Genomic DNA, 27,945 nt, shown 5'->3' on the forward strand with positions numbered 1-27,945 from the left:
CCATTCTGTAACATAGTAATGGACTCAGGAAGTAGTATAAAAAATTTATGTCCCCATTTAATAATTTGAGCTTTTATATTGTTTTTTTTCCCCCATGAGCTGTTAACTCTTCCACAGCCATTGTAACTAGTTTCAAGATAAGTAAATTTTACGTATATTTTCACAGTCCTCATTAAAATCACAAATAGAAATTACTACCCACTAAGACAAGGTTTAACTTTCCCTAATCCCATGAAATAGATCTGAGAGATTTTTTTTTTAAGAAAGAACTTAAATAGGACACTAAAGAATCAATTCAAGTTCCACACTTTACTCTTGAGTGAACCACTCAAAAAACTATTTTACTTTTATTTGAAATACAAAGAAACCACATTTTCCCAGGCCACAGATCAAAAGGAGGGAGATTACTAGAGCAGACAAAAGCAAAGCAAATATAGAAATCTAGAGACCACACAGCATAGGGGCAAACATGCCCATATTTCCACATTGACCTTTGGTATTGGTGCATTTCCTAGAGCACAGGAAGTTAACTGTTTTTAGAGATAAATGAAAATGGAAAAGTTACTTTAAGAAGCTAGTGAAATATACAATCTATTTTATAGCTTTGATTAAAATCAGAAGTAGCCCACTTCATGTAGAAAATTCACTTATGTACATGTTGCTTTCCCCATAGAAGCCAGATTAGATTACACAGTATAAATAATATGTTCATCCTCCTTATGTCAAAGACTAAACCATTCATTGTAGCCTTCAGAATACCCATGTGTATCCATACTGAAGATTTTTTTCACCTAGTACATCTGTCTCAGTTGTGTCTTGCTTGCTTATGGGTGCCTCTGTTGATATTATTCCCTGTTAATATGTGGTAACCCACAGGTTTTTTACCCCTTAAGATACACCTTCTCCAAGTAGCCTTTCTCAATTAATATCAGTACTTTGTTGTCACGATCCAGCTCTTCAAGTCTGAATTTTCCCATTTATTTTGGTTTTCTAATGTTTCACATAGGCACATTCCTGCTTTTAAGAATTCAGTTCCATTTTGGCAGCAACTCAGTAAGTCTTCTTACAGATGTAAATTTTACTTTAGCTAATAAGGGAGCAAGAGGAAGGAATAGGTGGCTTTTTGTTATGTTTTCTTCATTCTGTCGATTTATGGATGTACTGAATTGAACCTTATAAAAAGAAATCTAAAGATTCAAAGGAAGCTCTTTAGAGCAAGTTTCAGCTAGTATGAAAGAAGTCAACATAAAATATTCAATTTTAAATAGATTCATAAGCTACAGATGGGCCACTGTTTTTTGGTTGTTTGAATTTTACCTAGAACAGAGATATCAAGTGTAGATTTAAAAGCTTCTAGCTGGGTAAAAAATTTTTGGCTAATCTTTCCTTACTAAAGAACCTTATACATCATTTGTCTAACACTTTAAACTGTCACAATCACTGACTTTTTAGTATACCTGTTTGATAGCTATCATCACTGTACTGTTTAAATGGAAAATAATTTTCTCCACTCAAAAGCTGGTTTAACAAATGTCTATTGTATGAATCATATTAACAACCAACAATTAGTACCAGACTTTGAGATCTATAGGCAAGGACAATATTTCACATCCACTTCAATTTCAAACAAAAATATTTATTTTAACAGTTTCTTGGTATTGTTCAAAACATTAATCAAGCAATTATAAGACTTTTTTTCTTTACAAAGGAAAATTTCCAATTTTGGTTTTAAAAAAGGCAAACCAGTAAGCTACATTAGAGGTCAGATATAATATACAGCCTATGCAGCCACATGAGAAATAGTTTTTGCTGCTTTGTTATTACACAGGTAGTTGCTTCCTTCAGCTAAAGCCTGGAGTTATTGTATTTGTTTTATGCATATTGGGTTTGGTTCTATTACTTGGCAGGAGATTGTACTCCCCTGAGTCAGCTGTGTTCATTGGTCAGAATAAATTCCAGCATCTGACACCAATTCCATTAACCAGACAAGCTTGAATAAGTGTAAGATAATAGAAAAAAATATCTGGTGAATGGCGAACATTGTCTATGTATGTATGCTATTCAGTAATACAGTAGAAGAGATCTGAGATATTGAGTTCAAGATATATGAAACTGTCTATCAAAAAGGATAAAAGTCCTCCTACATGAAATACTTTAATTCAGGCAAAAGGTGTATGAACCAAGTAAATCTCCACCCTGAAAGAACTTAAATTTCCATGTGAAGCCATCTTTATTTCCTTCTTTATTTCCAAATAATTGGCCACTTATAATAAGTGTGGACATTTCATGATTGACAATATCAATACAGCCCAAACCCTGATTTCTATGATTAAAAATAATAACTTAAAATAACTTTCTCGATAAATAGAATATTACATTTCAACACAAAGTCTAACAATTTAGAAGCTGCTCTACACAACGTGCAGCTGTAGTCTCTTTGAAGAAAATGACTTTTTATCATTACACACATTTATGTTTATATTATGGCCCACAGAAGGGCAGATTAGACTGAAATCTGTGTGATGCTCCTTCTACTACTTATTGAATAGTGTGTAGGGTTACAATCATTTGTTTATACCCCAGAGTTTTTCAACTATTTCATTTTTTTTTTTTTTTTCCCAATTAGGACTTAAGGAATGTGCTGGGACAAAGTTGGCTTCAGTGATCAGGTTGTTTCAAGTCTCAGAATTCAAACTTCAATTCTAAAATTTTATCAACAAAACACTGTGACCAAAAAATCACTTTAAATCTTAAATATTGAAACGCAATAGCATATAAAGATGGTATAACCTAAGATGCTTTTATTTCATTATATTTTCAATATCTTTATGCATTATAACAACAGAAATGTAACCTATTCACATTGCCATTTGTTCCATTATGCAATTTGAAGCAACATACATGTTTTCCTTTTACTTTTATGAACAGATATTTAGACATTTCACATTTTGTAAAATCACGTCTACAATCTCCAATTCCATTCTTCTGAGAGGCAAAATTTTACAATTAATATGGAAGGCAGAGTTCTTTTTAAACACCTTAAGTTTACTTATTAATTAGTATAGTAGCATATTTCAGATTGTTAGAATATGGAGCTAGAGGGTGCTCTTTCATACTAGAAAACCAACTATGTTGGTTTTTGTCCTATTGTACAGTGTGTTCAAATATAGATACTGAAGACCTCTGCAAAATTTTAATCAAAATCCCCTTTCAGTTTGTTAAATAATTTCTTGGGAGGACCACTGAAAGAGATAAGTGTCCTCATGGTGAAATCGTGAATCTCTTCCAAATTAATTCTTATAAAGGCAGTTCTGATTATGTTGATCCAAGTAATGCAGTGGTGGAAGGTTGGGTAAAGGCAAAGTTTTAGTTTTAGTTTCCCCAAATGCTGTCTCACTTGATTTAGGAGGACTTGGAAATACCCAGGAATTGTCTTCCAGAGAATTTCTGCCATAAGAACTGTGTTCCTGAAAGCATGTACCATCATTAGGAATGGATCTCTCATTGTCTGTCCATGATTGGAGGATTGCTTTCTCTGATAAAACCTTTACATCTCCTGGTAAAGGGGAAGATGCGGTATGACAAAGAGCTTTGCCATTTGGTGAGAGAGGGGGATGTCTTGTGTATGTTGCAGTAAAATTCATCAAGTGCAGTTTTGTGCTGTCTCTTCCAAGGTCTTCACTGCATCCTACAGGGGCACAGGCTAAAAAGAAAACACAGACTAAATGTCAGTTTTCATGACAGTTGTGATCATAAAATTCGATAACACTTCACCAATTTGAATTCTAGAACTGGTGATGAAATTAAGATTTCCAAGTTAGTGTGATCGTTGAGGCACTGTGACTAGGAGATAAATGACAGATGATCTGAGTTTTAATCCTGGATCAGCAATTTGTGACTTTAGATATTTGTCTCTTAGCTGCTCCTGATGTCTCTTTCCTTGTCTGCAGAATGGATATAGAATTCCTGTCCCAACTATGTCATAGAGCTTTTAAAAGATGAAGAACTACATATTTTTAAAACTTGGAAACTAATACAGTTAAAATACAAATAAAGATCCTGTTCTTGGCTCTTATTGTGGCTGGAGAAGGAATGCAGACTGTTCACATGTCAGTGGGGACTGAGACAGTTCTTAAGTTTTAGCATTTTTTAGTTAAATATAATATTCCTTTGCTCAAACTCTTTGTCCACAGGCAGTCCAAAAGCAAATTTTTTAGAAATAATTGCATTTTTAATTGGTGAGACCCAAATGAAGTTTTTATATATCAAAGGCTTTTATGGATAAAGCGGTTTAAGTAAAATTTGTAAAATCTTGTTTCTTGTAAAACACAGCAAATGTTAATGCTACTGTGGTCACAATGTAGGTAAAGTAAAAAAAAAGAAAAATCAGCCAAAAAAAAAAAAAGTTTTGTACAAATACAATGGCCTAGAAAAAGACTACTTAAAAGCTATTATTTCACCACAGCCAGCACATTGGTAATACAGGTTTCTCCTCTCCCTCCAGCTCAGCCTACCAGTGTGGAAAGGTAAGTTTATCCTTAGCTCAAGAAGGATGGCCAAGTGTAACTAAGGCTTGACTTCATGTAATTTTAGAAGAAACAGATTAAATGACATTATAAAATAAGCTCATTGTTTTTCCTGGGAGGGTGGATATGGATGGAGGAGAACTGGAAGTGTAGTGTTTGGCTTTGGAAAAAAGGTGACACAAAGGTCAGGAGAAAGGTGGTTCTAGTCTCATCTCTGTACTCCTCAAAGCAATGAGTTCTGTGTAAGGAGTGGTGACCTTGAGCCTACCACTGTCATAGGAAAAGTGCTAGAAAACTTATGTTCCAAAGCACTGAAAAATATTATATTAATCAGCTAGGAAGGAACACAAGGATGAGCTATGTCCAAGTATGAAAAGAGCATTGCTCCTTTATTATTCTTTGGTAGTTCTATTTATCATGTAAACAAAGCTACATTGAAAACTCAATGCAGAATTACTCTGTGAGTCCCTTTACAGAGAGATCTTATTTGTACATTCAACCTTTGGTCTCATATATAACTCTGACCACTGGAAAACTCAAGGACAAAGTGAACCAAAAATTAAGCTGGACTTGCTAAAACACCATACTATTTTCCCTGATTTATATGTAACCAACTCTCTAAAAATGAAAAGGAGTTCTACATTCCATTTTCTTTCCCAAAATTTAACATTTTTCCTCACTAATAAACACTCCTGAGGAGAACTATTTATGACACAATCCTCTTGTGTCCTCTTTAAGACAATGTGAAATATAAATAAGTAATTTTAAACTAGATGGTGATAATCTTTTATAAAAAGTCCTATCTCATTTTTAAAAAGTAAATTTTAGGGCATTCAAATTTGTATCACACAACTTTTCAGAAATACACCTGTTATGTAATACTAGGTACAAATGTACTGATTTTTCTCTAAGGTATAAAAATAGCTTTGGCGAAAGTAGCTACTACTAGTTAACACAAAACTCAAGAAGTTAAATCAGTCAAGCAGTTAAATATGAAAGGCAAAGCAATGAAAATTTTTGTTTGGTTGAAGGGCATAAGGGGAGAACACCTAGTCTTCGTTGTAATCAGCTATATCCTTTATGGAAAGAAAAGCTTATAAGAAATGCAAAAACCCAAATAATGAATCAGTTTGTTTTCTTTTTCAAAACAACCTAAAAAGCTAGGTGTTTTGTGTATTCTGTAGCACTGGAATGAAAATTTGCTTTTGGTGTCTTTTTTTTTTTTTTTTTAAATATATGAAGTAGCTGTGGTAAAAGGTCAACTAGAGCAAACTTAACACCTCAGTCTTATACACATAAGCAACACTTGGCTGAGAAAAGCCACAAGGGGAAAAGAATACAGTACTGAAGAAAAAACACATCAGCAACACCTTTATGTGTGAAGTTGACCAGTATGAGACTGAAGCCAAAGCAGAGAATGGGTAGGCTGCGAATGTACTATATATACTTTGGCTTATCAATCTCCCATTTGATGAGATTTTGATAAGATATGACAGCTAGTTGCTCTTCAGGCAGTTTGGCTGGAATCAGTGGTTTCCGGTAAACAGTGACTTGCCTTTCTTGATTGCAGTTGAGGTTTTCAGTTTTCTTAGTAGTTCAGCTTGTACTTGAGTCACCAGATGTAAATTAGACATTTCTCTCTTCAGTTCCCAGTATGCATGCTGCATATTATCACTGAAATAAATTTTTTTACAAAAAGTTAATACTCATCATTCTTTTTTACAGACAAAAGGGAATAACTTAGAAATATGCAGATCAAGTTTCTGCTCCAATTAGTTTTGAGATGATGTAAACTGAAAAAAACAATTGAAAGATATTTAACTAGGGCATTAATAAGTGAAAAGATCTTGAAAGAATAACACTGTCCATCTGATATGTAGCAATTAACTATTATATTAAACGGTATAATAAAAATAAATATTATAACTGATAAGAGCTTCTTGCAGAGTCTCAGAACTGAGATTTCATTTTAGGCTGTAATGTGCAGCTATTAATTAGTAAGTAGTAAGAAATACGTTCTTTATTTGCAAATCTGATTAAGAGTAAAGTTACATTCATTCAAATACGGATCAATTTGTATTTATCTTTTGATTGACACTGTGAATTGAAATGATATATCAACTGCTGAATATATATCCAAGTCCACATTAAAATAAAATTTAGGTTTCATGCATTACATTCTTTATGTTTGACTGGGCTGTCTCATAATGTTGGTTCTAAACCAATGTGACATGACAGCACAAGACATGAAGAGCCAGATGATTTCCTGGTAAGGAAAAAGAAGCTAGAGAGGGAAGATTATATGAAACAGAAATAGAAACTTCAAAAATGCCTCTCCTGTTTTTATAATTAAAAGTATTTTACCTCAATTATCTAAGAAATTATAATTAGTGATTTTAAATCTAATTTTTATAGATTTTGTTTTCCATTAAACATTCGTATTCAGACATTCATGATTTTCTTTTTTTGCTTCTTAATTGCCAACTAAATGAAATTAAAATCTTCAGCATATATTCTCATTTTGTTGTACAGGAATATCACAAAATATTAAATGTAAGACTAAATCTTATAACATTAAAAAAAAATTATTACCCCTTAGATACTAGTGTAATTTTAGTAGTACAGATACAGAAATCAAACTAGACAAACATGTCACCTTATGCTTCAATTTTTGTGTTACCATAAACACTGAAACTTCAAAAGGATAACATTTTTGAAATCTAATATCTCAAATTACAGAATATAGTTTATATTTAATATATAAAATATTATTTTGAATTATGTAAGGTGAAATACCTTTTTGTCAATAAACTTTACACTGCTTTTCAGAAAAATCTGCTTTAGTCTGTTGTAAACATCATTTGTTAAGTTGTAGTATATTAGAAATCAGAGCTCTTTGCAAGTTTTTAATAGGTGTCAAATAATTAGTTCACAAAATTAACCATGTCTACTTCACCAAAAAACATCTGAGTTGTTTGCTACAATGAATGTTTCACATAGGAACCTGTCTTAAGTGTGAAGAGAGTTGTTGGTTTCTTGGTACAATTCTAGGCATTCAGTATGCTTTCCGAAGAGTTACTCACATTATATAGCAGTAAGTGTAAACACTGAACATGTGCTAATTCATTCATTCAGTCATGGTATGAATAATACAGCTTAAAAATAGTTTCTTATTGGCGCAAGACAGTAAATCAGTGCCTGTTTTAGAGAAAAGAGGAAATACTGAAGACAGTTCTGAGTACTAAAATACACAGCTAGGCATGGAAATAAGAGAAACAATTCTAGTAACGTTTACAGTGCCTAATACAAACTTTTCAGTTCAATTTAATGAAGACTGCTTAAAACTTAGGTTTAGTTAAAAACTAAGTCACTGAGTTTAATACACATGTAGTCTTGTTTTTTGCTCTTAATGTAACCTGAATTTAAAACTACAGATAGACAAATCTATAATTATTACTAAGTATAGCTCTCCCTCTTGTGGATAACAAAATAACTGCAGTTAGTGTTTCCCACTTTACAGTTAATATTAAAGTGCTACAATCTTCAAAGTGTGTAAAAAATTATTTTAAATTCTATCTACTTGAACAAAATGTTTAAACCATTATTTAAATGATATTGGAAAAGGCAAGTTGTCATCCCTAATTTTTAGCAGGCTTCCAATTAAACCTCTTATCTAGGTATTTCAAAGAAAATATATAGATTGTGACCTTCCTATCCTCACCGCAGTTCCCCAACTGGGAGTATAAAGTTTAGTTTTGCTTTAAATGCCACACAAGCAAAACGCTAGTAATATATATATAGTTGTCTATAAAGAACTTATACAACTACTTAAAATATTGAAATGTTACACTGAAACTTCTCAAATGAGAACTCTAAAAACAGATAAAGCACAAATAATGATGGCTGAGCACTTATTATATACTAGGCACTTCACCTACATTGTCACACCAACTTGGTAAAGTGAGTAACCTCATTTTACACACGAGGAAATGGGTTGAGAAGTCTACTCCAGTCTGCCATGTTGCTGTTCAAAGCTGTCTTTCACTTAACCCGGTCTAATGACTGATCACTGCCCTTTTGGAGTAACATTTTTGATATCATCATCAATTACCAAGCACCTACAATATGCTGACTGCCAACACAATCTTATAAGTTTTATACTTCTCAGTATAAAACTTCACATCTCTGACTTTTAAGTGAAACCTGCATGTCCACAACTGAAGGAGGGAGTACATGTCCTGCTTACAAAGTATAACAGCTAAAAGCCCAGCTTTCTTAATTGACACTATATATGGAACTCTTTAATATACAAATAACTATTCCTTGTATAAGAAAAATCCACTTACTTGAGTTTCTACTTCAGCCATACATATTTTTCTTTAGCATTTGAAAATTTACTGAACTATTACATCCTCCATCATCACAGTAGAATTAAACTATGGGATATTCTTAGCCAAGTTATAGACTTAAAAGTGTGTATTTTGACAACTGTGGTTCCCCCCAAACAAGTGGCTCTCATTTTTTATTGCAAGGCACAGCAAGAATCATTTTACACTGCAACCCAAAGAAAACAAGTTCTAAGAAACCATACTTACCCTTATTGTGTGTAATGCACTCTGGTATTGGTGTGTTCTTTCTGACTTATTCCATATTTTTATAATGCTTATTATAACTAATAAAATTTCACAGCACTAAGGAAACACAGAAGAGCCTGATAAACACTAACCTAATCTTTTTTTTTTCTAAACCTGGAATTTACATTTTAGGAAGTCATCTGTAACACAGTTCCACAATGTAAGTTTACAGATGATGAGCAAAAGAAGTACAGCGACTCCCTGTCTAGATCTGGTTCAAAAACTGAAGCCATCAACCTAAAGCCAAAATCAAAACAGGACACTGGCAAGACATTGGTTAAATTTCTGATAGGGCTATTATTGTTAAATGATGTTTTATACAAGGAGTATCATATAAAAGGCCTCCAGTAATTAAAAGGTTCACTCTATCTTAGAGAAACAGTATACTACCTCATTTGCCTAGCAATATGATGGAAGAAATACAAAAAAGGAGAGTTCCAAAAAAGCAAGTTATCTAAATAACTGAAAAACATTCCTTAAAAATATCTAAACCTTTAGTTAATGGTTTAATGGAAATATCCCTATGTACTTTCTCCAATATAGTAAACTAATCTGTCATCTGAATTGTTCCTCTTAAAAGTGGATGAAGTAACTTACAAAGATTAACAAAACACAAGAACATAAACTGCAAACAGGCGGAAATGATGAGGCGAAAAATACAAAACAAAACAAAATGCAGTGGAGAATGAGGTTAACATAAAAATGCATGACAAAAGTTGACCAACAGTAGGCCACAAATTTGGTTATAAGTTTTCTAGTACATAACCAGAAGAGAGAAACCTAATCAGTTTTGCAGTTCACATTGTCTACCTGATACAAATGCAAACCAATTTGCAAAAAACCACAAGTGTATATGAGCACTAAGAGAGCCACTGGAACATGCTGTAATTACACAATTCTTTACATACATACTGTTGGTATGGCTTTAACATGAAGTAACTTTTAAACTGAATTTAAGGCAATTATTTCTAAAAACTGTCCTCTGAATTGATACTGAGCTTTAAAGAATTGCGAGACTATACTCTGGAGCCACAATTACAGCTTTGCAGCCTTGAAAATATCTCCTTGGGACTACAACTTTCCCCAAATCCTGGCACAGAGATTTTTCAGTGTTTTGTTAGTTATCTGATGCCTTCAAACAGGTATTTTCTGGGGGAGTCAGGTTTTCAAGAAATTCTTAGTGGATATGATCCAAATTATGTAATCTCCCATGAATGGAAGCAGAAATTCCATTCTATATAACATGCTTCAAATGTACTATTTATATAGCCCCTGTATTTGATCTCTTTTGATGATATTTATTCATTCTCTACTCCTTTCTAAACTGATTAGAAGTGGCTTATAAAAAGGACAATACAGAAAAACAAGGGGAAACCTAGGTTGACAGGAGAAAAGATAACAAGATAATTTTAAGGAATAGTTTACATGGACACTATACTAGACACATTTTTCAAAAAAAGAAAAAGTTTCCTTGCAGTAAACTTAGATAAAATTCAAAGGCATAATTGAAGTGCTGTTCAAATGGCAGAGTTAAATAACAACAGAGACTGTACTGCCAGCTCACAAAGCCGAATAAAACAGTTACTGCTGGCACTTTATAGAAAAAGTCTGCCAACCCCTGATCTAGAAGAGTGGCTGTATCTCATTTCCTCAAATTGTTTTTCCTAATTGATCATTTCTCTAAAGCAGGTTTTTGATAGAAATTGGCCTGACACAATTCACATTATTTACTTAGGTCAGTAAACTTTGGAAGCCAAATGATAAAACAATGAAGTCAGATCAGTATTTTTTACTGGATGGAGGGTAACAATATAGAGAGGCTATCTTAACATAGTAGAAACAACAATTATTAGGTAGCTTAAAACACAGAACTGAAGTTACTTAAGTAAAAATGATACGTATTTGAGGAAAAAGGGTTGAAAAAGTATATGAACTCTGATGGCTACTTCTATTCTTATGCGAAGAGGGAACAGTCCTCAAAATTCATGCTATCCCATGATTGCGCCACTGCACTCCAGGCTGTGCTACAGATACTCTGTCTCAAAAAACAAAAAACAAAAAAAATAAATTTCATGCTATCCCAAAGACTAACAATGGCCAAGTAAGCTCTTAAGACAAAGGAATGTTATTATATATAATGAATAATTCTTCATGTACAAATTCAGTATTACAGAATACCTCCACATAGCTAGTTCCCTAAAATCATACCTAAAATATTACTAAATGTTCAGAAAGTTTAAGGCATCCTGTTTTTGTACTACTTAAATTCAAAGCTGTTATTAACAAATTTTATTCTACAAATTTATTGTGATCAGAGGTTACATCAGTATCCAAACAATATCCATTTTTTGTTTTTAAGGTTAAGTCATAAAAGAAATCTAAGGACCTACACAAAGTGAATTATGGAAGAAGACAACGTATTGTCTTAATGCTGAAGAGTGGTCATACCTTGAAATGCTTAGTCTTTGGAGATCTCTGCTCTTCAGATTGTCTTCCTGATATGGATCCTGTCATTTGTTTAAAAAAAAGAAGTTTAAAAGTTGTAATTTTTACAATTTATTTAGTCTCAGCTCTTTCTTACCAGAGACATGTTCAGGTTTTACAGAATATATCTGTAAGTGCAAAGAATAAAATTAGATTTTATACTCAATTTTAATGAAATACCTCCAATCTATAACAAATATCTCTAAATCACTTCCAATGGTTTAAGTATTAATGCTTTAATTTTCTTTAAAAGAATAAAATTGCTCTCATTCTGTAAAAGACCTTGTAATCTTACAAAATATATTTCTAAAGACACCAATCTGAAGTGTATATTCAAAAAAGTGTTACACATTTGTCACATTTCTGTTTACTTATGGTATGGGTGAATGAATTCTATGGGAAAATGGAAGTTTTTTTGGTATTTCACTTTTTCGTAGTATTACCAAAAACACACCAGAATTTTAACGGGTTACTGTTGTAAAACATCAGCATACATTTCCTCCTTCCACATGGATTAAAAATGACCTGGCAAGGACATCATGAAGTCCCTATATGCTTTTAAATTCAGTTGATTTAGGTTGCAGATATGACAGAAAGAACCTTCAGAAGATATTTTTAAATGACTTAGTATGTTTGAGACAACTCTAACACACTTGTTTGCAATGCATTCTCATTTAAGGATCTGTAACAAATGAAAATGATTATCACAGGTACTAATTCTCCTGGCAGATGTGGCCAGTATAAGCTCAGAATACAAATTTTAATTTTATTATTTCTTACTAATACAATCTAAATTATATAATTTGCAGTGAAACATTAAAAAGCAACACAAGGACTTCATGAGTACTCTGAACTTGAGAGTAAAATGTGAAAAATACCTAATCTTATAGGAGTTAAAACATTTCTGGATCTCTGATTTTAATACTCTAACAGTTAAGTTAAATCTTAGGGAGCCCTAAGGAGAGGGGAAACAGAACTGGCCCACAGGTCCAGGAGGTTTGACCACTAACAAGACACATATCCTTGGACCTTGTTTTTTCCTGTGCCTTACAGGAAATAATGGAATCTGATCAGATCACTTTTAGTATCTTTGTATCATGAATTAAAATTTTTTTTAAAATTAGTATATACTTATGCATATATGTTCATTGAAAACCTTCCTCATTTTTAAAGCCAACAATATAAAAAAATTTGACAGTTTGAGTGGGAAAATGTTTTTCCAACTATCTAACAATTCAGAGACTCTAATGTACATCAGCAGTAAGCTCATAGAGACTGTATCTAGTATTCAAAGACCCTTTTGTTGGCTAGTAATAGATCACCTGTGTCCTAAAGGTGGTAATGGATCTGTTCCCTAACTAGTGCCACATGATGTGGGAGTTTCATATAAGGTGAGGCCCATGGCTACAAAATCTTGGGAAATAATGTTCAAGTTATATAGGTTTCTATACTATAGCAGAACCTTTAATACACTACAGTACACTGTGAATCTCTAACTGGGCTACCGTTATTAGGGACTTTAGACGTCTTCTAAACCAACTTAATTTTACTGATCCAGTATCTCTTTTACTTCTTTGGCCCTAGAGTCTGTATTTCTCACAGGATCAATGGTTCTGAATATAAATGGCTGGAATATTAGGGGACACAGAAAGTCTAAAAGGCCCATAGTGCAACTGCCCCTGAAACCTCACTAACATGAAATACTAATGAACTGAGTTCCCTCACTAAATATTTAACAAACAAACAAACAAACAAAAAAACACTATTATATCCATGTAGGATGCTATTACATACTTCAGAAGGTTTTATAAAATGCTTCACTGAAAGCATCATCTTAAAAAATTTTTTTAATATGGCTAGAGTAATGTGAACATAAATTTCTCTCCTTGGCTTCCTCTCAGATTCCTGTCTCCAAGAGGACTCTGATCAGCAACATCACTGAAACAAGATGTGAAAGTATGCATCAAGATTTCAACTTGGAACCCTTGATAAACTTTTATTTCCACTGTTCCTTTTCTTTGTTCATTTCTTTTAGTTGTGAGTGAGCCCTTTTTAACTTCACAGTCTCACCCTACCCCTAATAAATGCCTGTGAAGGTGGGGGCCATGTTATAAATATTTCTTTTTCAATATTCCTCTCTTAGCTCATCTTCAACTGTTTAAAGTTTCCTGTCTCTCAGATTTAACTTAGTCGTCAGTTAAAGAAAGTGATTTCTTCTACCTCTAAAAGTCTGTTTCTGTGATTTGGTTACTTATGACAGATGAATTTAAACTAAAAGCAAATTTATTCCCTAGCACCATCTAGTGGAAAAGAATAACTAAAATGCTAAGAATAGAAATTTCAATACACATAAATACCTAAAAGTACTGCCCTTCTGGATTACTCTAATCAAATTTTTTAAAAAAGCATTTACCTACTGAATATACTATATAATGGCCACTATGATAACTGGCTGTGATTAATATATTAAGTCCTGTGAGCATGATAGTAATGTTTGATCAGGAGCATAAAACTGTGTCCCCTAATATTCCAGCCATTTATATTCAGAACAGTTGATCCTGTGAGAAATACAGACTCTTGGGCCAAAGAAGTAAAAGAGATACTGGATCAGTAAATGAAGTTGGTTTAGAAGACGTCTAAAGTCCCTAATAACTGCTTTATATACAATAATTTAACCTTCATGAAAAAAGGTATTTAATGTCTACTTTACAGAAAACAACTTCCCAAAAGTAAAATGGTGTTCCTAATGTTAACAGTTAATAAGCAACACCAAAATTATGAGCTAAGTTTCCGATTCCATGGTACTGCTTGCTACACTACAACAAAATATCCATCACGTATAAAGGCTATCAAATTTCCTTTCAAACAGAATATAAATAATGACAATTATAATTCAGAACTTCAAGGTCCATATCTTTTCCTGTAAACCCATCTTTTGAAAAGAGGCTTCTCAGTGGTGATGGTAACTGAGCTGTAGAACAGGATGCTGAGTCTTTGAAGGAATTGTGGTGTGTGGCCACAAGCTCAAAGCTGGGGGAATCAACTTTGTAAGTAGGAAAAAAACCACTTTGACTCTAATGGGAGTTGACAGTAATTTTTGTAGTGTTTCCCTTTTATCAGGGATGGGGGTGCCAAAGTGAGTTCTCATTGCCCAGTTCAGAGGAATTCATTTGGCCAAGGACTAGGCAGAGTGCTATATTATTATTAACGTCTGGCTCATTCTTATCGAGTGGTCACCTCTCATAAAAACTACATTAGAGAAGAAAGAAGTATCAGCTCCATCTAAGAACACTTGAGATTCAGGGCAGAATCTGGAAAGCAGTCAGGAAGTATGGGATGGAGTTCCCCTTTCAGATGGTGGCATCCCAGAGGAACAAGAAGAAACACAATTCCTCAATAGTGTTAGAATGCTTTGGTAGGCAAAATGGTTGAGTGGAGAAACATTATATAACTGGTTATACCTTAGTTTGAGATACATGAATGCATAAAATGGCTATTTGCACCAGACTACTAAGCTTTTCAATTTTTTGTAATAATTATTTAAAATCTGCATTTGGTGCATTGCTCTCACACTACCTTGCTTCTTTATCATTTCTTCTTTTAATCTCAGCACTGTCATGATGTCTGAAAACATAGATCCAAGCTTGTTAGAACCTGATGTAAAATACTGGGCAAACAGACTCTTGGTGAGGACCTAAGAGGCATCTTGTTTTAGTGGTTGACTTCAGGCTAAACACACTTCAGCAACTTGGCAGGTTTTTGTTATTTTTTTTCCAATTCTTGAATTCTCAGATATTTGCTGGTAGTTAAAGATGCCCCCAAAGTATTAGTCTTTTGAAAATAAGTAAGCTCTGTCATGTTTTCTTTGTTGGTAGTGTTTTTCTTTGTTGTTGTTTTAATTATAAAAATCGAGTTGTCCCTTATGATATCTAAATTAATGAAACTATTAAGTAAAATAATATAGGACTTAAAACCTGAGTTCTCTTTAAACTTTACAGAGAAAAGGAAATTGAAGGAAAGAGAGTCTGAAAGAACAGTTATAATAAACTAATAAGCTTACTAAAAATCAACCTTTTAAAAAACAAAATTGTATAATTTTGTGACAGACTAAAAGTATATGGCATGTCAAATTTTAGCAGAAATGCTTAAAGAGGTAGATAAACAAGAATTTTTTAAGGAATAGAACATTCTCTAAATAATTACAATTTATTTTAACTCTACAGTTTAATACAATCTTAGTTATAAATCCTACATATGATACACAAAAAATACTGAAATTCTCAATTTAATAATTCTGTAATACCGTTTGTTTGGCTTTCTGCAGTTCTATTTTGAGATCGCTACATTCTTTCCTCATCAGTTCCAGCTCTTGTTCCAAACCATGGATCTTCAGGTCACAGCTCAACTTTTCCACCTCCCAGTTTGATGAAGGTGGATTTAAATTCCTCATCACTACAAAAAGGATGGACACTGAAATTGTTATCTTTTCCTTCTACACTGACTGCAATTCTTAAAAATAGGTTATTCTGGTAAAATGTAGATAATAGAAAAACTAACATAAAACATATATGATCAATAGTTTTTTAAAAACAGTAATTATTAATACTTTCAAATATCTATGCTAAGGAGAATAAGAAATCTAGCAATCTTGTTTTAGAATTTCTAAAGACAACTACACTAAAATAAGCATATGCTAAAATTGCAGACAGATCAATATGCTGCATAAGATTAAAACAGTGATAAAAATAATAAACTGAATAAACTGAGGCTCAGCTAATCATTCCATCTAGTCCTCTCAGAGGTATGAAGTTTGACCAACAAGCTCAGAGCATGATGTCAAAACAATTTATCCTTAAACATTCCACTGCAGAAACTCAATAAACTGGATACTGCTTTATTCTTTAATTAGCACCTCAGTCTCTCTAGCTACAAAAAGCTCCAACTAGCTATGCTAAGAGATTGCATCTCAATCTCCTATCAGAAGGTCTCTCAGAGGCCCACTCTTAGCTTGTCTCATCATAATGAATATTCATGGGAACAGGCTATTTATCCATATGCCCCAGATCCAACTTTCCACCCCAACATTTCATCTGCACCTTTTAACAACCTTCGGAAAGAAAAAGAAATTGTAACAACTTCACAGCAGTGTGTTTAACTGTGGGCAAGATGTTCAGTAAGAAAGAACAGCCAGGACAACCAGTGGGCTAGATGATTTCACTTCTACTTCTTGCTTCTGGGCTTCTACTCTTTTCCTCTTCTGCTTCATCACAACCTAGACCTGAATAAAAACCATCACATTTTCTCTAGGAAAAGTGCAATATATAGCTAAGGAAAAGTTAAAGGAAGTTGATATTATGTGAAGGTAGAACAGAGAAATTAACATAAACCTAAAAATTAAAAAATAAGTTAAGGTCTTAGCATATGGATACGGAAAACTGTTGATATTACAAATAAATGGAAAAATATATTAATTCTGTTAGAATATTTATAACAAGTAACTGGCATACCCTGCTGAGTTTCCACCTCTGTCCTCAGCTGGAGGAGTTCTACTTCTTTAGATTGTAGCTGCTCATTCAATACTTTCAAAGATTCAGAGTTGTCTTTATTCTAGTTAAGTAGGGAAAATGCCAAATTACATTCAATAAAATCTACACGTTGGTATATTGTAATTTTCAGGAAGATATTGAAAAAAACACATTTTTGTCTTTAAAAGCAAGGTGACAAAATGAACTGTTTCTCAGAAATGTCTTTTTTTCTTTTTCTAATTTAGGACATCATTATTCACTGGCTTAAAAAAAAAAAAGACTAAATCTACCATGTCATAGTTTTTCAAAATAAGTCAGTGGTGTTAGATGTACTTAAGTCCTAAACATCATTACATACTAAATATTTTACATAAAAATAAGTTAAAATATTACTAAAATTTCCATTTTGCCTTGAACATGTATACAAAATTTTAATTACTAAATGTAAATATTTAACTTACTTCTAATTTTAAACCTCTTGAAGGAGAAAATTCATTTCCAAAATGCAGATGTCATTCGTTTCAAATCAACTTACCATTTTGTCCAGTTTGCTCTTCAAATTATCTCTATCAATGCAAACCTCTCGATATGCATGATAGGCCTTATTTACTTGTTCTCGTCCCACGGAACTTGTTTCTTCCTCAAATCGAGCTATTAGCTAACGGTATGAAATTAGAAGACAAAGCTTAAGAGAGTATTCTATAGATAAAAAATAAGTCAGTGTTCTGATGGCTCCATATCTTACTTCAATCGTAATAAGGGGATAAAGCCTGGATTCATTAGGTGAGTATTTCATTTCCACAAATTAATCTTTACATAGAAAGCAAAAATGTGTAGAATATTTTTTGAAGCCTTCTATGCTTTTACATAATCAGTATTTTATAATTCATGGTATCTGTTTTATAACATTAAATCATCATAACCACAACACAGTATAGATGTGATACACACTGCTTAGATGTTTTTTAAAAGTATCTAATTTCTATAATCAGAAAAAGCAGCACCTTAGGGCATACTTGACTTTTTTTTTTTTCGAGACTGAGTTTCGCTCTCATCACCCAGGCTGGAGTGCAATGGGGCGATCTCAGCTCACTGCAACCTCCGCCTCCCAGGTTTAAGTGATTGTCCTGCCTCAGCTTCCGAGCAGCTGGGATTATAGGCACACCACCACGCCCTGCTAATTTTTGTATTTTTAGTAGAGACAGGGTTTCACCATGTTGGCCAGTCTGGTCTTGGACTCCTGACCTCAGGCAATCCACCCACCTCGGCCTCCCAAAGGGCTGGAATTACAGGTGTGAGCCACCGTGCCCAGCCAAGGCATACTTGACTTTTTAAGAAATAGATGTGTGTGTTAATTTGTTAAATCCTTTATATTACAGGGTAGGAATTAATAGGATTGTTGGTCATGAAGTACAGAAATATTTCCAATGTTAACTATACATAAAATCCCATTTTTCTACTAAACTTTAAAATAAAGCTATGTGCTCCAAAATGTTACCTTCTCTCACTGTATCCCAATATGTTACAAATTTACATAATCAACATTAAAGTAAATATAATTCATATGAATACAAAGAAATTATAATTATTTTACAACCGACTCCTTTCCTCTTACTTCCCACCAAAAATGAATCAAACTCTACCAAGCCCCATCTTCAAGTTTTTTTTATATAGGATAATTCATTTCCTTGGATAATTAATTTATATTACACAGGACAATGCATTCTTTACCCTTTGTGGTAGCTGCTCTTTGTAGGATAAAAATGCTCTTATCTGAGCTGAAAAAATACAAACTAAGCTAAGTTAAAACTTTAAAACTCAAAAATAAAAGGATGACTGAAGAATATTCCTCATACATAAAGCCAAGTAGATTGGTGCTTTATATTGAATCAGCTACCTTACTTATATATTCTGTAACAGTTAGATATGTCACAATTATACATGGAAAGGTAAACAGAAAACATCAGTTGATCAATTAAAAGCATTATTCCTATTACATGTGTTAAAGAAGAGAAAGAATGTTGAAGTAAAGATTTCAGCCCTGGTAAAGATATTATTAAACCTATTGGACAATGTTCCAGAAGCTTCCTCCTTTGATACTTAATTTCCTTTGTTGGTATATCTTTTTTTTTTTTGCCCAGATTTGAAAATTCTGAATAAAATACATACAGCTATGGAGGTAAGTAAACCTGAAAATGAAAGAAAAATATTTGGAATATAACTCCAAGTTGTTAAATCCTCTCCTACAAATATTTACCAAGTACATGGTATGTGAAACACAGGATAAGTATAATGCCCAGAGTTTTCAGATTAGCAGTGAGTTATTCTTGGAAATTTAGTACAATCATGGAAGACAGGACAAAAAGTATTCAAAATTTCAAGTATTTTGAATTATTCCTTATGTCACAAACGCAATGAAGGTAAAAGATAAAAATTACCTTTTCTTCCAAAAATCTTATTCTCTTCTTTAACAAAGAGTTCTCTTTCTCTGAATCTTTAAGTCGTTTTTTGATGTCTTCATATGCAGTGACAAGAGCAAAATGGGAAGCAACAGATTCATCTCCTGCATATATTGAAACTGGAGTCACTGTATCTCTCTTATGGGCTTTTTCATGATTCAGAATACAGATATCATCTTCTACCAGTGCATCCATGACAACTGTTTAAAAGAAAAAAAATATGAGTGACAAATGTCTCACTGAATAAGAGAAAAGGAAAAAAAGTTATAGGTAAGAATAATGTAAATACTAGGACAATGTTTAAAAACCAGACTGCCTGGGTTGTATTCTAAACTCTACCATTTAGTGTCTGACTTTGGGCAAGTTGCTTAACCTCTATGCCTCAGTTTTCTTATTTATAAAATACAAGAAATAACAGCAAATACCTCATAGAGTCTTAAGAATATTAAATTATATCTATAAACCACTTAAAACCATAATTATTAGTATGTTCTATAAAAATCCGAAATACCAGTTTCATTAAAACAATCAAAATTTTTTAAAATCCTTCATCCCCAAATATATCTTCTCCTAACATTTCCACTTAGATCTATTAGTAGCAAGTTTCATAGCTTCTCAATTTATAAATTTTCAAAAGTTCTTTGAGTATAATTCATTACAACAACATATTAATATTATAGAAGTCTTAACGCGTACTCTACTATATCTTTCCATACCAGTAATTGGCTATGTTTGTTGTATATTTAGAATAGAAGACAAATTAATTAACATTTGAGTGTCCAATATGTCCCACTATAATGCACTACATTCTTTTAATATTATCTCTTTTAATTATCTGAACAATTCTATGAAATATGTATCATGTATATTTTATAGCTAGGTCTTAGAAAGTTGAATTAGCCCTGTTAAATCTAGAAGAATGTTAAGCTCTGTGAGGGCAGAAGCTATGTCTGTTTTGCCCATCATTGTGTCCCCAACTCATCACTGTGTAGAAGTTGCTCAATAAATATTGATTACTGAATGAAGAGTGGGTAGAGTAGGATTCAAATCAAACTCTGGCTCCAAAACCTAAGAGAAGAGCTCATTACCTTCATTGTTTAACGAAAAACTGACTTGCTCTGAACATCTACTTTTGCTGTTAGGTTCAGCATTACTTCTCTGAGAGTTAGGTTCCGGAAAAACATGATGGAAGGAGAAACTGTGGCTAAAACCTTTTAAGACCTCCTGGGAAAAACAGAATAAGAAGGACTTCAGATCATGCAAGAGAACCTAAAAAGTCCTTTTAAATATTTTTTAGTTTAAAATAAAAAACTAAATATAGCATTCTAAATAAAGATTATCAATTGAATTTCATGTATCTTAGATCAGTAATTATTACTAGAAAGTGAGTTTTTAACTATCCCTTGCTTGAAATAAAATTTGGTTACTTACTAATATCAGTCACTGTTCAAGAACATTATAGATGAAGAAACTGAGGTAGGAGGAATTTAAGTATTTTTTCCAAAGTAACATAGTAAGTGGAGAGTTGAGATGTAAACATAGGCAATTTAACTACAGCCACGTTTCCAACCCGTGTTTCACTATGCCTGCTTTCTTCCAAAATGTCTAATCTCCCTCCTGTGTCAACTAATCCCTTTAACATTTCTTTTGCCTTATTTCAGATCACATGAATACTAACAAAAGGTTTTGTGTTTTTCTGGGTCTGGTCTTATATCATTATATTTTTGCTTTTCTAATTGTACAATTAAAAACTTCCAATTGTTGTCAACTAAAGCAACAGCTGGGAGCATCTAAGAAATTTGTATCTAGAATTATAAGAAAGGCAGGTTAAAATAAATGTGTATACTACAAGTCTTGAGTAGGTAAAACCTGCCATCCAGTCAATCTTCATTAACATCAATTTAACATTTTCTAACCATACAGGACAACTCCCACTCTTAAGGTACAATCTTTCCCAGTTTTTCAATAAAGTCCAAGAACAAGAATAGACTATGCTATCTACAGTATACCAAAAAAGTGGCAGATTCTCAGAACCATAATTAACTCATGCTGCTTCTGATGCAAGCTGCATTTTCTCCTAATGATGAAAAGTTTAACTTTTCTTCCTCTAAAAGAGTTTACTTTTCAGTCTCCAGATTCAATGATATTCCAAAATAAGAGCAAACATCATTCCAGTCATGCTACTGCTAGCTGAAACTCTCATTATTTCCTTTGAAAATAAAAGTACAGGTTACTCTCATATTGCAAACTGAAAGTATGCATATATATCTTCATATAAGACTCTTACACATACATACACACACACACACACACACACACACACACACACACTCCCCTTAAAAGTAGAGCAAGTAAAATAGTCACAGACTGCTAGGTAAGTGGTAGAATGCAGCCTGGTTTAAGGAGAGGTAAAATTGTGCCCACAGTAGACATCTGACTTAAATAATTTAATACTCAACCCAATGGGCAGGATTTATTTGATGTGGATTTTTTCTAAAGACAGCTGAAAACAAGAAATAACATAAACTGCTCTACGAAGTCAAAAACAGATACCCTGCAGTTTGTGTATTTTAAGGATTGGGCTCATGCACTTCTGTTTTACACAAAGTTCTAACTAGCTCAGCTGTGATTTACTTGTTCATTTTTATCATGAAACAATCATTTACACAGCAAGGAAAACCCAGAGTGAGAGGCAGAGTTGTGCAGAAAAATTATTATTATACCATAAAGGTAGGTAATAAATTTGAAACAACAGAATGTTATGGGGGGTCTGAGGGATGGGGAGAAAAAGTGGTTTTCAAAGAAGATACCACAAAAGAGCAAATGTCTCTTAAGACTGTACTCTCATGTGAAGAGGATGGTTTTTTCATTGTACTGTACTTATTGTACTTACACCTTTACAGTTTGTTAACTTCCAGCAGGGGAACAAGTTCAAAGATCTAAGTGTGGGGAGAAAGGTTGAGAAGAGGAGTGGCAGGAGATGAGATTAAAAAGGCAGGATGGAGACAAACTGAGATGGTCCTTCCTGGTAGAGGCACTGTGGATTTTGGTGCTTATTCTGCTGAATTTTAAAAACACAGGCCTGAAAATGATTAAAGGGTGTGAATACTTACAATGTTGATTTTTTTTTTTTTTAATTCACAACCAGATGAACTATTTAGCATTATGCTAAATGTTTACAAACATTATCCCATTTAATTCTCAAGACTACCCTATGAGGTACAAAATCTTATCAAACTCATCTCACAGATGAGAAAACTGGGACCTGGAAAGGTAAAGAAGCTTAGCTAGGATCACATAATTAGTATGAACCAGGACTTGGATTTTAGAGCCTGAGCTATTAATATTTTCCCCTCTCCAATGAATCTTTTACAAAATCTTACACTCCTACAAAACTAGGAACCCCTCAGAAGGCTTACAAAAGTACTTTACATGGAAGGGGGTATATTGATACAATAATGTCACATTTTATACAACATGATAGCTAGTCATTTTTAAGACAATATGAGTAGTCAGACTGGTTTACCTATTGATATGCTACCTTTTTATTTATAAATCAAAAGTTGCATATATGTTGTCTTTGTAAGAAAACAATGGCATAAAAGGATTTTTTCAAGTTTTATACCATTATTCTATATATTTATTCTATACACTATAAACATTACTTAGAATACGCGGAAAAGCAGCATCAAATTGCTTATCTGTCCTAAAAGTTATGTAAGAAATAGCCATATATTAAAACACACAATGTGCTAGCACCACATATATGTATCAACTTTTATTAAGTTTTAAAATAATTGTCATTTAAATTTCTTATAAAATGGAAAATTAAAATTTTAATTACTATCCCTGCAAAAATCAATATGAAATCACAAGCATGAGAATATTAATACTTATCATATTAGTCTGTACAAACCAGACTTCTGGAGAGTAAAAGCTACATGTCCAGGGAAAATGAGATCTTAGAAAGGAAACAATACAAGGCAGATATCCCATTATATTTATTAATATAATGAAAGGAAAACTGTTAGCAAAGTAAAAAGTAGGCTACGTGTTGCCTTTGGTGTTATTGCTATGCAAGCATCCTTTATAATATGTATTTCTACAGAGAAGTAAAGGCAGCTGTGGTAATCAGTCTCATAATAAAGATTCAGTTTTATACACTTTTGTTGCAATGAAATGGCTGTGGGTGTGTATCCAAATCAGCTGGCCCATGAAGTCTGATTTTCTAGATAAATGGTAAAAGTGTAACTGGCTATTATTCTATTTGACAAACTAGACCAAGCTAGTTATATCATTTAACATTTGAAGAAACTTAACATTATACTGAGTCTTATTTATCATAATTTAAATGTTCTTAAAATAATAAATCTTTGTTCGCATTAATCTTTAAAAAATAAGTGCCATGAGCAGAATATTGTTATCAAAAATTAAAATTACCAAAGACTAGATAGTATTTTAAATAGTCTAGCAGAAATTGAACTTTCAAAACTTAGCAAACATCAAAACACTGTCCAAAGACAAGCTTAAGTGGACTTCTCTCAGTGATGAAAATCAGTAATAAATGTATTCCACAGGGACATTCCATAAATAAATTTTGCTTTTCCAAGGGCATTCTAAGAAGCTGGAGATGACTGAGGGCAGTGTTTGACAAAGGTGTGGACCACTGCCTTAGAATTCCTCTGCGTTCTGTTAAAAAATACTGATTCCTAGCTTCCACTGCAGATCTATGCAAATCAGAATATCTGGGGTGAAAAACTGCAAAGTGCACTCTGAATAAGCACCCAGGTGATTTTAAGTCACATTCCAATTTGAGAACCACTCATCAGAAAGAACAAAGCCAAGCAGTTACCACGTAATTTACAGAATTCCAATTCTTAGTATCCTTGAACATTTGTGGGCACAGTTAGTTCTATGTTATGAATTAGTAAACACCCTTTAGATTTTATTTTTAATATTATAGAAAGTAATTTCACATTCATCATCTCATCACAATATAGTGGGGTGTTAAATAAAGCACATTTATAGGCAAATGTATCTATATGTAGTCATGCAAACATTTTATATATTTGGCAATTAAATTTTGTTTCTCCTTAGAGGTTTACTTAAATATAAAAAGTGAATTAGAAAAGATTGAGGTAAACACTATTGACAATTATTTTTGAGAACAATGAAATTTCCAAGAATGATAGAAAGGGCACAATTTGTCAGATAAAGTAGGTAGAAATAACAACAGTACTACCTGAAGCTTGGGGAGAAACACAGGAAAAAAAAGATTCAAACATTATTTATTAGAATCATTTTAGAAGATCTTAAATTTCAGTCTTCATCATGGCAATCAACACCAAGAGAACTCTCAGTTGTTCATATGCTACGTATGTCAAAGTTTGGGATACTAGAAAACATATCTGCTGATATCAGACTGGCCATTTTTCTAGGAATAAATATGATTATCCTGTCATATTTCATCATCTTTATATCTGCCATTTTCATATTTCATCATCTTTATATCTGCCATTTATTGATCACTTACCAAAGTCTTAGAAAAGTTAAATACCTTACCTATAGCTACACAGCTAATCAGTGGCAAAGGTGAGATGTGAACCTAAGTAAGCTGTCAGAAGTCTATGGTCTTAATACAACATTCAGGGAGGCAATATAAAAGGGATTCTGGTTATCCTAAGAATATGGACAAGGCATAACTATGTCAAAAAGAACACCTTCCCAGGATTCAGAAACACAGATTCTAGTCTAGGATTTGCAACCCTGATTATAGTTTAGTTCGCTTTACCTCTCTAGATCAAAATTTTCCCACCTATACAGAACGATAGGGTTAGACTACATCACTAAGATGCCACCTTACTAAATTGTGGAGGCAAAAGTTTAATACAAATACAGAACAATGGCAACCTAAACAGAGAGAAGGGAATTCACATTTATGCCAGGAACTGCATAAAAGGTATGGTACACACATTATCTCAAGTCCACACCAAACTTGGCAAGAAAGGTATTAGCACCATGATAAATGAGGAAACTGAGGCTTAAAAAGGTGAGGTAAATTCACCTCACCACATCAGTATGTGACAAAACTGAAGTGTGAATCAAGGCCTATATGGTAAGCTCTTTATTCCATATTGCCTCCTGAAGTAAATCATATTTGGAATTTTCACCACCTTTCTACCTCTGAAAAGTTAGGATATTCCCAAACCTATTTCGTACAATCAGTCAAAATACTATGGAGCAAGGATTAAGTCTTACGAAGACGAACAGACCAATGCTTATTCCCCTTTCTCAATTTGTAAAACAGCCTAACTAGTTTATAAAGAAGGGTCAGCAAGTACCTCTTTTCAAAACATCATCTCTTAATCTGTGTACATTAGCAATAAAAAGCCCTGTAATTCAATAAATGTCCAAAAATGTACTCAGCATTAGATACACAATATGAAGAAAAACTCCAGTTCCATTTTTATGACTCTGAGTTATCCAACAAACTGCGTTAGTCCAGAAATCAGTTTGTATTGCACAGATCAAGACTCTTCCAGAGTTAGCACAGGTATGAAGAGCAGTCTACTTCTTTTCATCCCTTTCATACAGTAATACCTCTAATGCAACTGAGCATCTACTATACATTCAATGTTACTGGTGTTATTGAAAATTATTTTCTAACAGTGATAAGGCAACTATACTTGCACTCTGAATATAAGTGCCATAAAAAAGAAAAAGATTGGTTCTATTACTTCATGGATTATAAAAAAAACTTCAGCATTTTACTTAATAATAATGACAAGGTTCTGCATTGGTAATTAATAGTAGCCAAGCCTTTATGGTATACCAAGCAGTGTGCTTCACCTTTTAGAGAAACTATCTCATTTGTTCTTCATAAGCATTCAGTAAATCTATGTAATACCTCTGAGGTTGTAAAGAATCTCCTCAGATTACAGGTGGAGAAATTGAGACATGAAAACATTAGAAAGTAGGGGAGCCAGAAATGAAAATCAGGCAGCTGACTCCAGAGCCAGCATAACTCTTAGAAACTATGCTTTGGTGCCTTAGAGTATGTATTACCCCCATTTCAGAGATAAGGAAAATGAAGAAAAAGTTTAGCCTCTTACCCATTGTCAAGTAAATGGAAAAATCAGCATTCAGATACTGGTGTTCTGACCTAATCCAGTGTCATTTCCCATTATGTTATGCTGTCTCTTTAATATTAAAACCTTCTACTTGCGTAAGATGTCTGGCTTACAAACAATATCACATTAAAATTTGGAAATATCCTGTAAAGGATGCACTGTTCTCAATTTACAGATGATGAAATGATCACAAGATTGGGCACTTAGATATGGCGTTTTTAGAGAAATGAAATTGTGCCTTGAGATCTTGCTCAATCCAATTTGAAATTCCAATCTAAAAACCAAAATGTCTTCTATACTTAAGGAGAAAGGGTCAATTTTAATTCTGGTACGTCTGTCTTTGATCACTTTAGCATATTTCCATCACCTCTTGGAGCAACTGATGGTTTGATTTGTACTAGAGTTTTCGTGGGTATTTTATCTCGCTTTCGAGTATTGGGGTTTCTTTTGTGTAGAGGGTGTTAGCCTACCTTGCACGTAGTAGTAGTTACTAAACAAACAGCCGAAGGCTGGAATGAATACCGTATACAGGTTAGACATTGGAGAAACGACGAATACCTGTTAGCCCTCGATCAAGTGCAGGGGGTCGATATTCACCACTCAGATGCCCCAGGGAGTACCGTCCTAGCCAATGTCCCTCTTTTCTTTCTGATAATTTGTATCGGAAAGAAGCATTTAGCAGTCTCAATGAATGAAAAAAAACTGAAGGCGCCCCAGTAAGAGTACGAAAAGAAAAGGAGTAATTAGAGAAGTGAATGACCAAGAAGGGCCTGGACAGCTGGGGGTGAGGGTGACAGGGGAAAGGGTGTGGACAGCTGGGTGTGGGGGTGACTGGGGAAAGGGATGCCCAGGAGTCGGCCGCTCCCTAGTCAAAGGAGGGGGAGCGGGAGGGAGTGAGAAAAAAATGACGTGTCTTTTTGGACCGGCAACAGCAACGGAGGTTGGCCGCGGCATTGCCCGCATCCCTATCCTCCACCCGGCCCTGGCGAGTCACTCACCCAGAAGCCAGGCTACGTAGGGCCGCCCCCAAGGCCGCCGAGTTTCGATTCCTTAGTGTTTGGAAACGGACCGAAAACAAACCGGGTCGCCAGGGGTCACCACGGGCTTCCGGTTTCTTCGAAGACACCGCCGCTTCCACAGCGAAGGGAGCTGCTCTGGGAACGTCGCGGAGGGAGTCCCATTTCTTC

The 27,945-nt window shown here is 33.6% G+C and overlaps 1 protein-coding gene across 3 annotated transcripts; it reads right to left on the reverse strand.

Moving 5' to 3' along the window:
• Positions 1-1,615: 1,615 nt before the first annotated feature.
• On the reverse strand, positions 1,616-27,899 carry AZI2 (5-azacytidine induced 2). 3 transcript variants are annotated; one of them, XM_019024233.4, is made up of 9 exons: positions 27,757-27,882; positions 20,717-20,852; positions 19,608-19,828; positions 17,705-17,827; positions 17,152-17,251; positions 15,948-16,096; positions 11,609-11,667; positions 6,082-6,200; positions 1,616-3,703 (listed from the first exon to the last, which is right to left on the reverse strand). In XM_019024233.4, exons 3-9 carry the CDS (start codon positions 19,821-19,823, stop codon positions 3,291-3,293), a joined length of 1,179 nt encoding a protein of 392 aa, XP_018879778.4. In that variant the 5' UTR covers positions 19,824-19,828; positions 20,717-20,852; positions 27,757-27,882; the 3' UTR covers positions 1,616-3,290. The 3 variants fall into 3 exon arrangements, with proteins under 3 accessions (XP_018879778.4, XP_004033826.5, XP_055239219.2); XM_004033778.5 differs by lacking the exon at positions 20,717-20,852 and having other exon boundaries at positions 27,757-27,899; XM_055383244.2 differs by lacking the exons at positions 20,717-20,852; positions 27,757-27,882 and adding an exon at positions 26,741-27,629.
• Between the last annotated feature and the right edge of the window lie 46 nt (positions 27,900-27,945).

The sequence above is a fragment of the Gorilla gorilla genome, chromosome 2 (genome assembly GCF_029281585.2).
Source record: "Gorilla gorilla gorilla isolate KB3781 chromosome 2, NHGRI_mGorGor1-v2.1_pri, whole genome shotgun sequence".
Taxonomy (NCBI): domain Eukaryota; kingdom Metazoa; phylum Chordata; class Mammalia; order Primates; family Hominidae; genus Gorilla; species Gorilla gorilla.

Bases quoted from the DNA above. Each gene is read 5' to 3' on its own strand.
- AZI2 (XM_055383244.2), bottom strand. The intron at 6,201-11,608 runs GTATGACCACTC...AATTTATTTCAG, and splicing joins CAAAGACTAAGCATTTCAAG to TGATAATATGCAGCATGCAT. The intron at 3,704-6,081 runs GCAAGTCACTGT...TTTTCTTTTTAG, and splicing joins CTCAACTGCAATCAAGAAAG to CCTGTGCCCCTGTAGGATGC.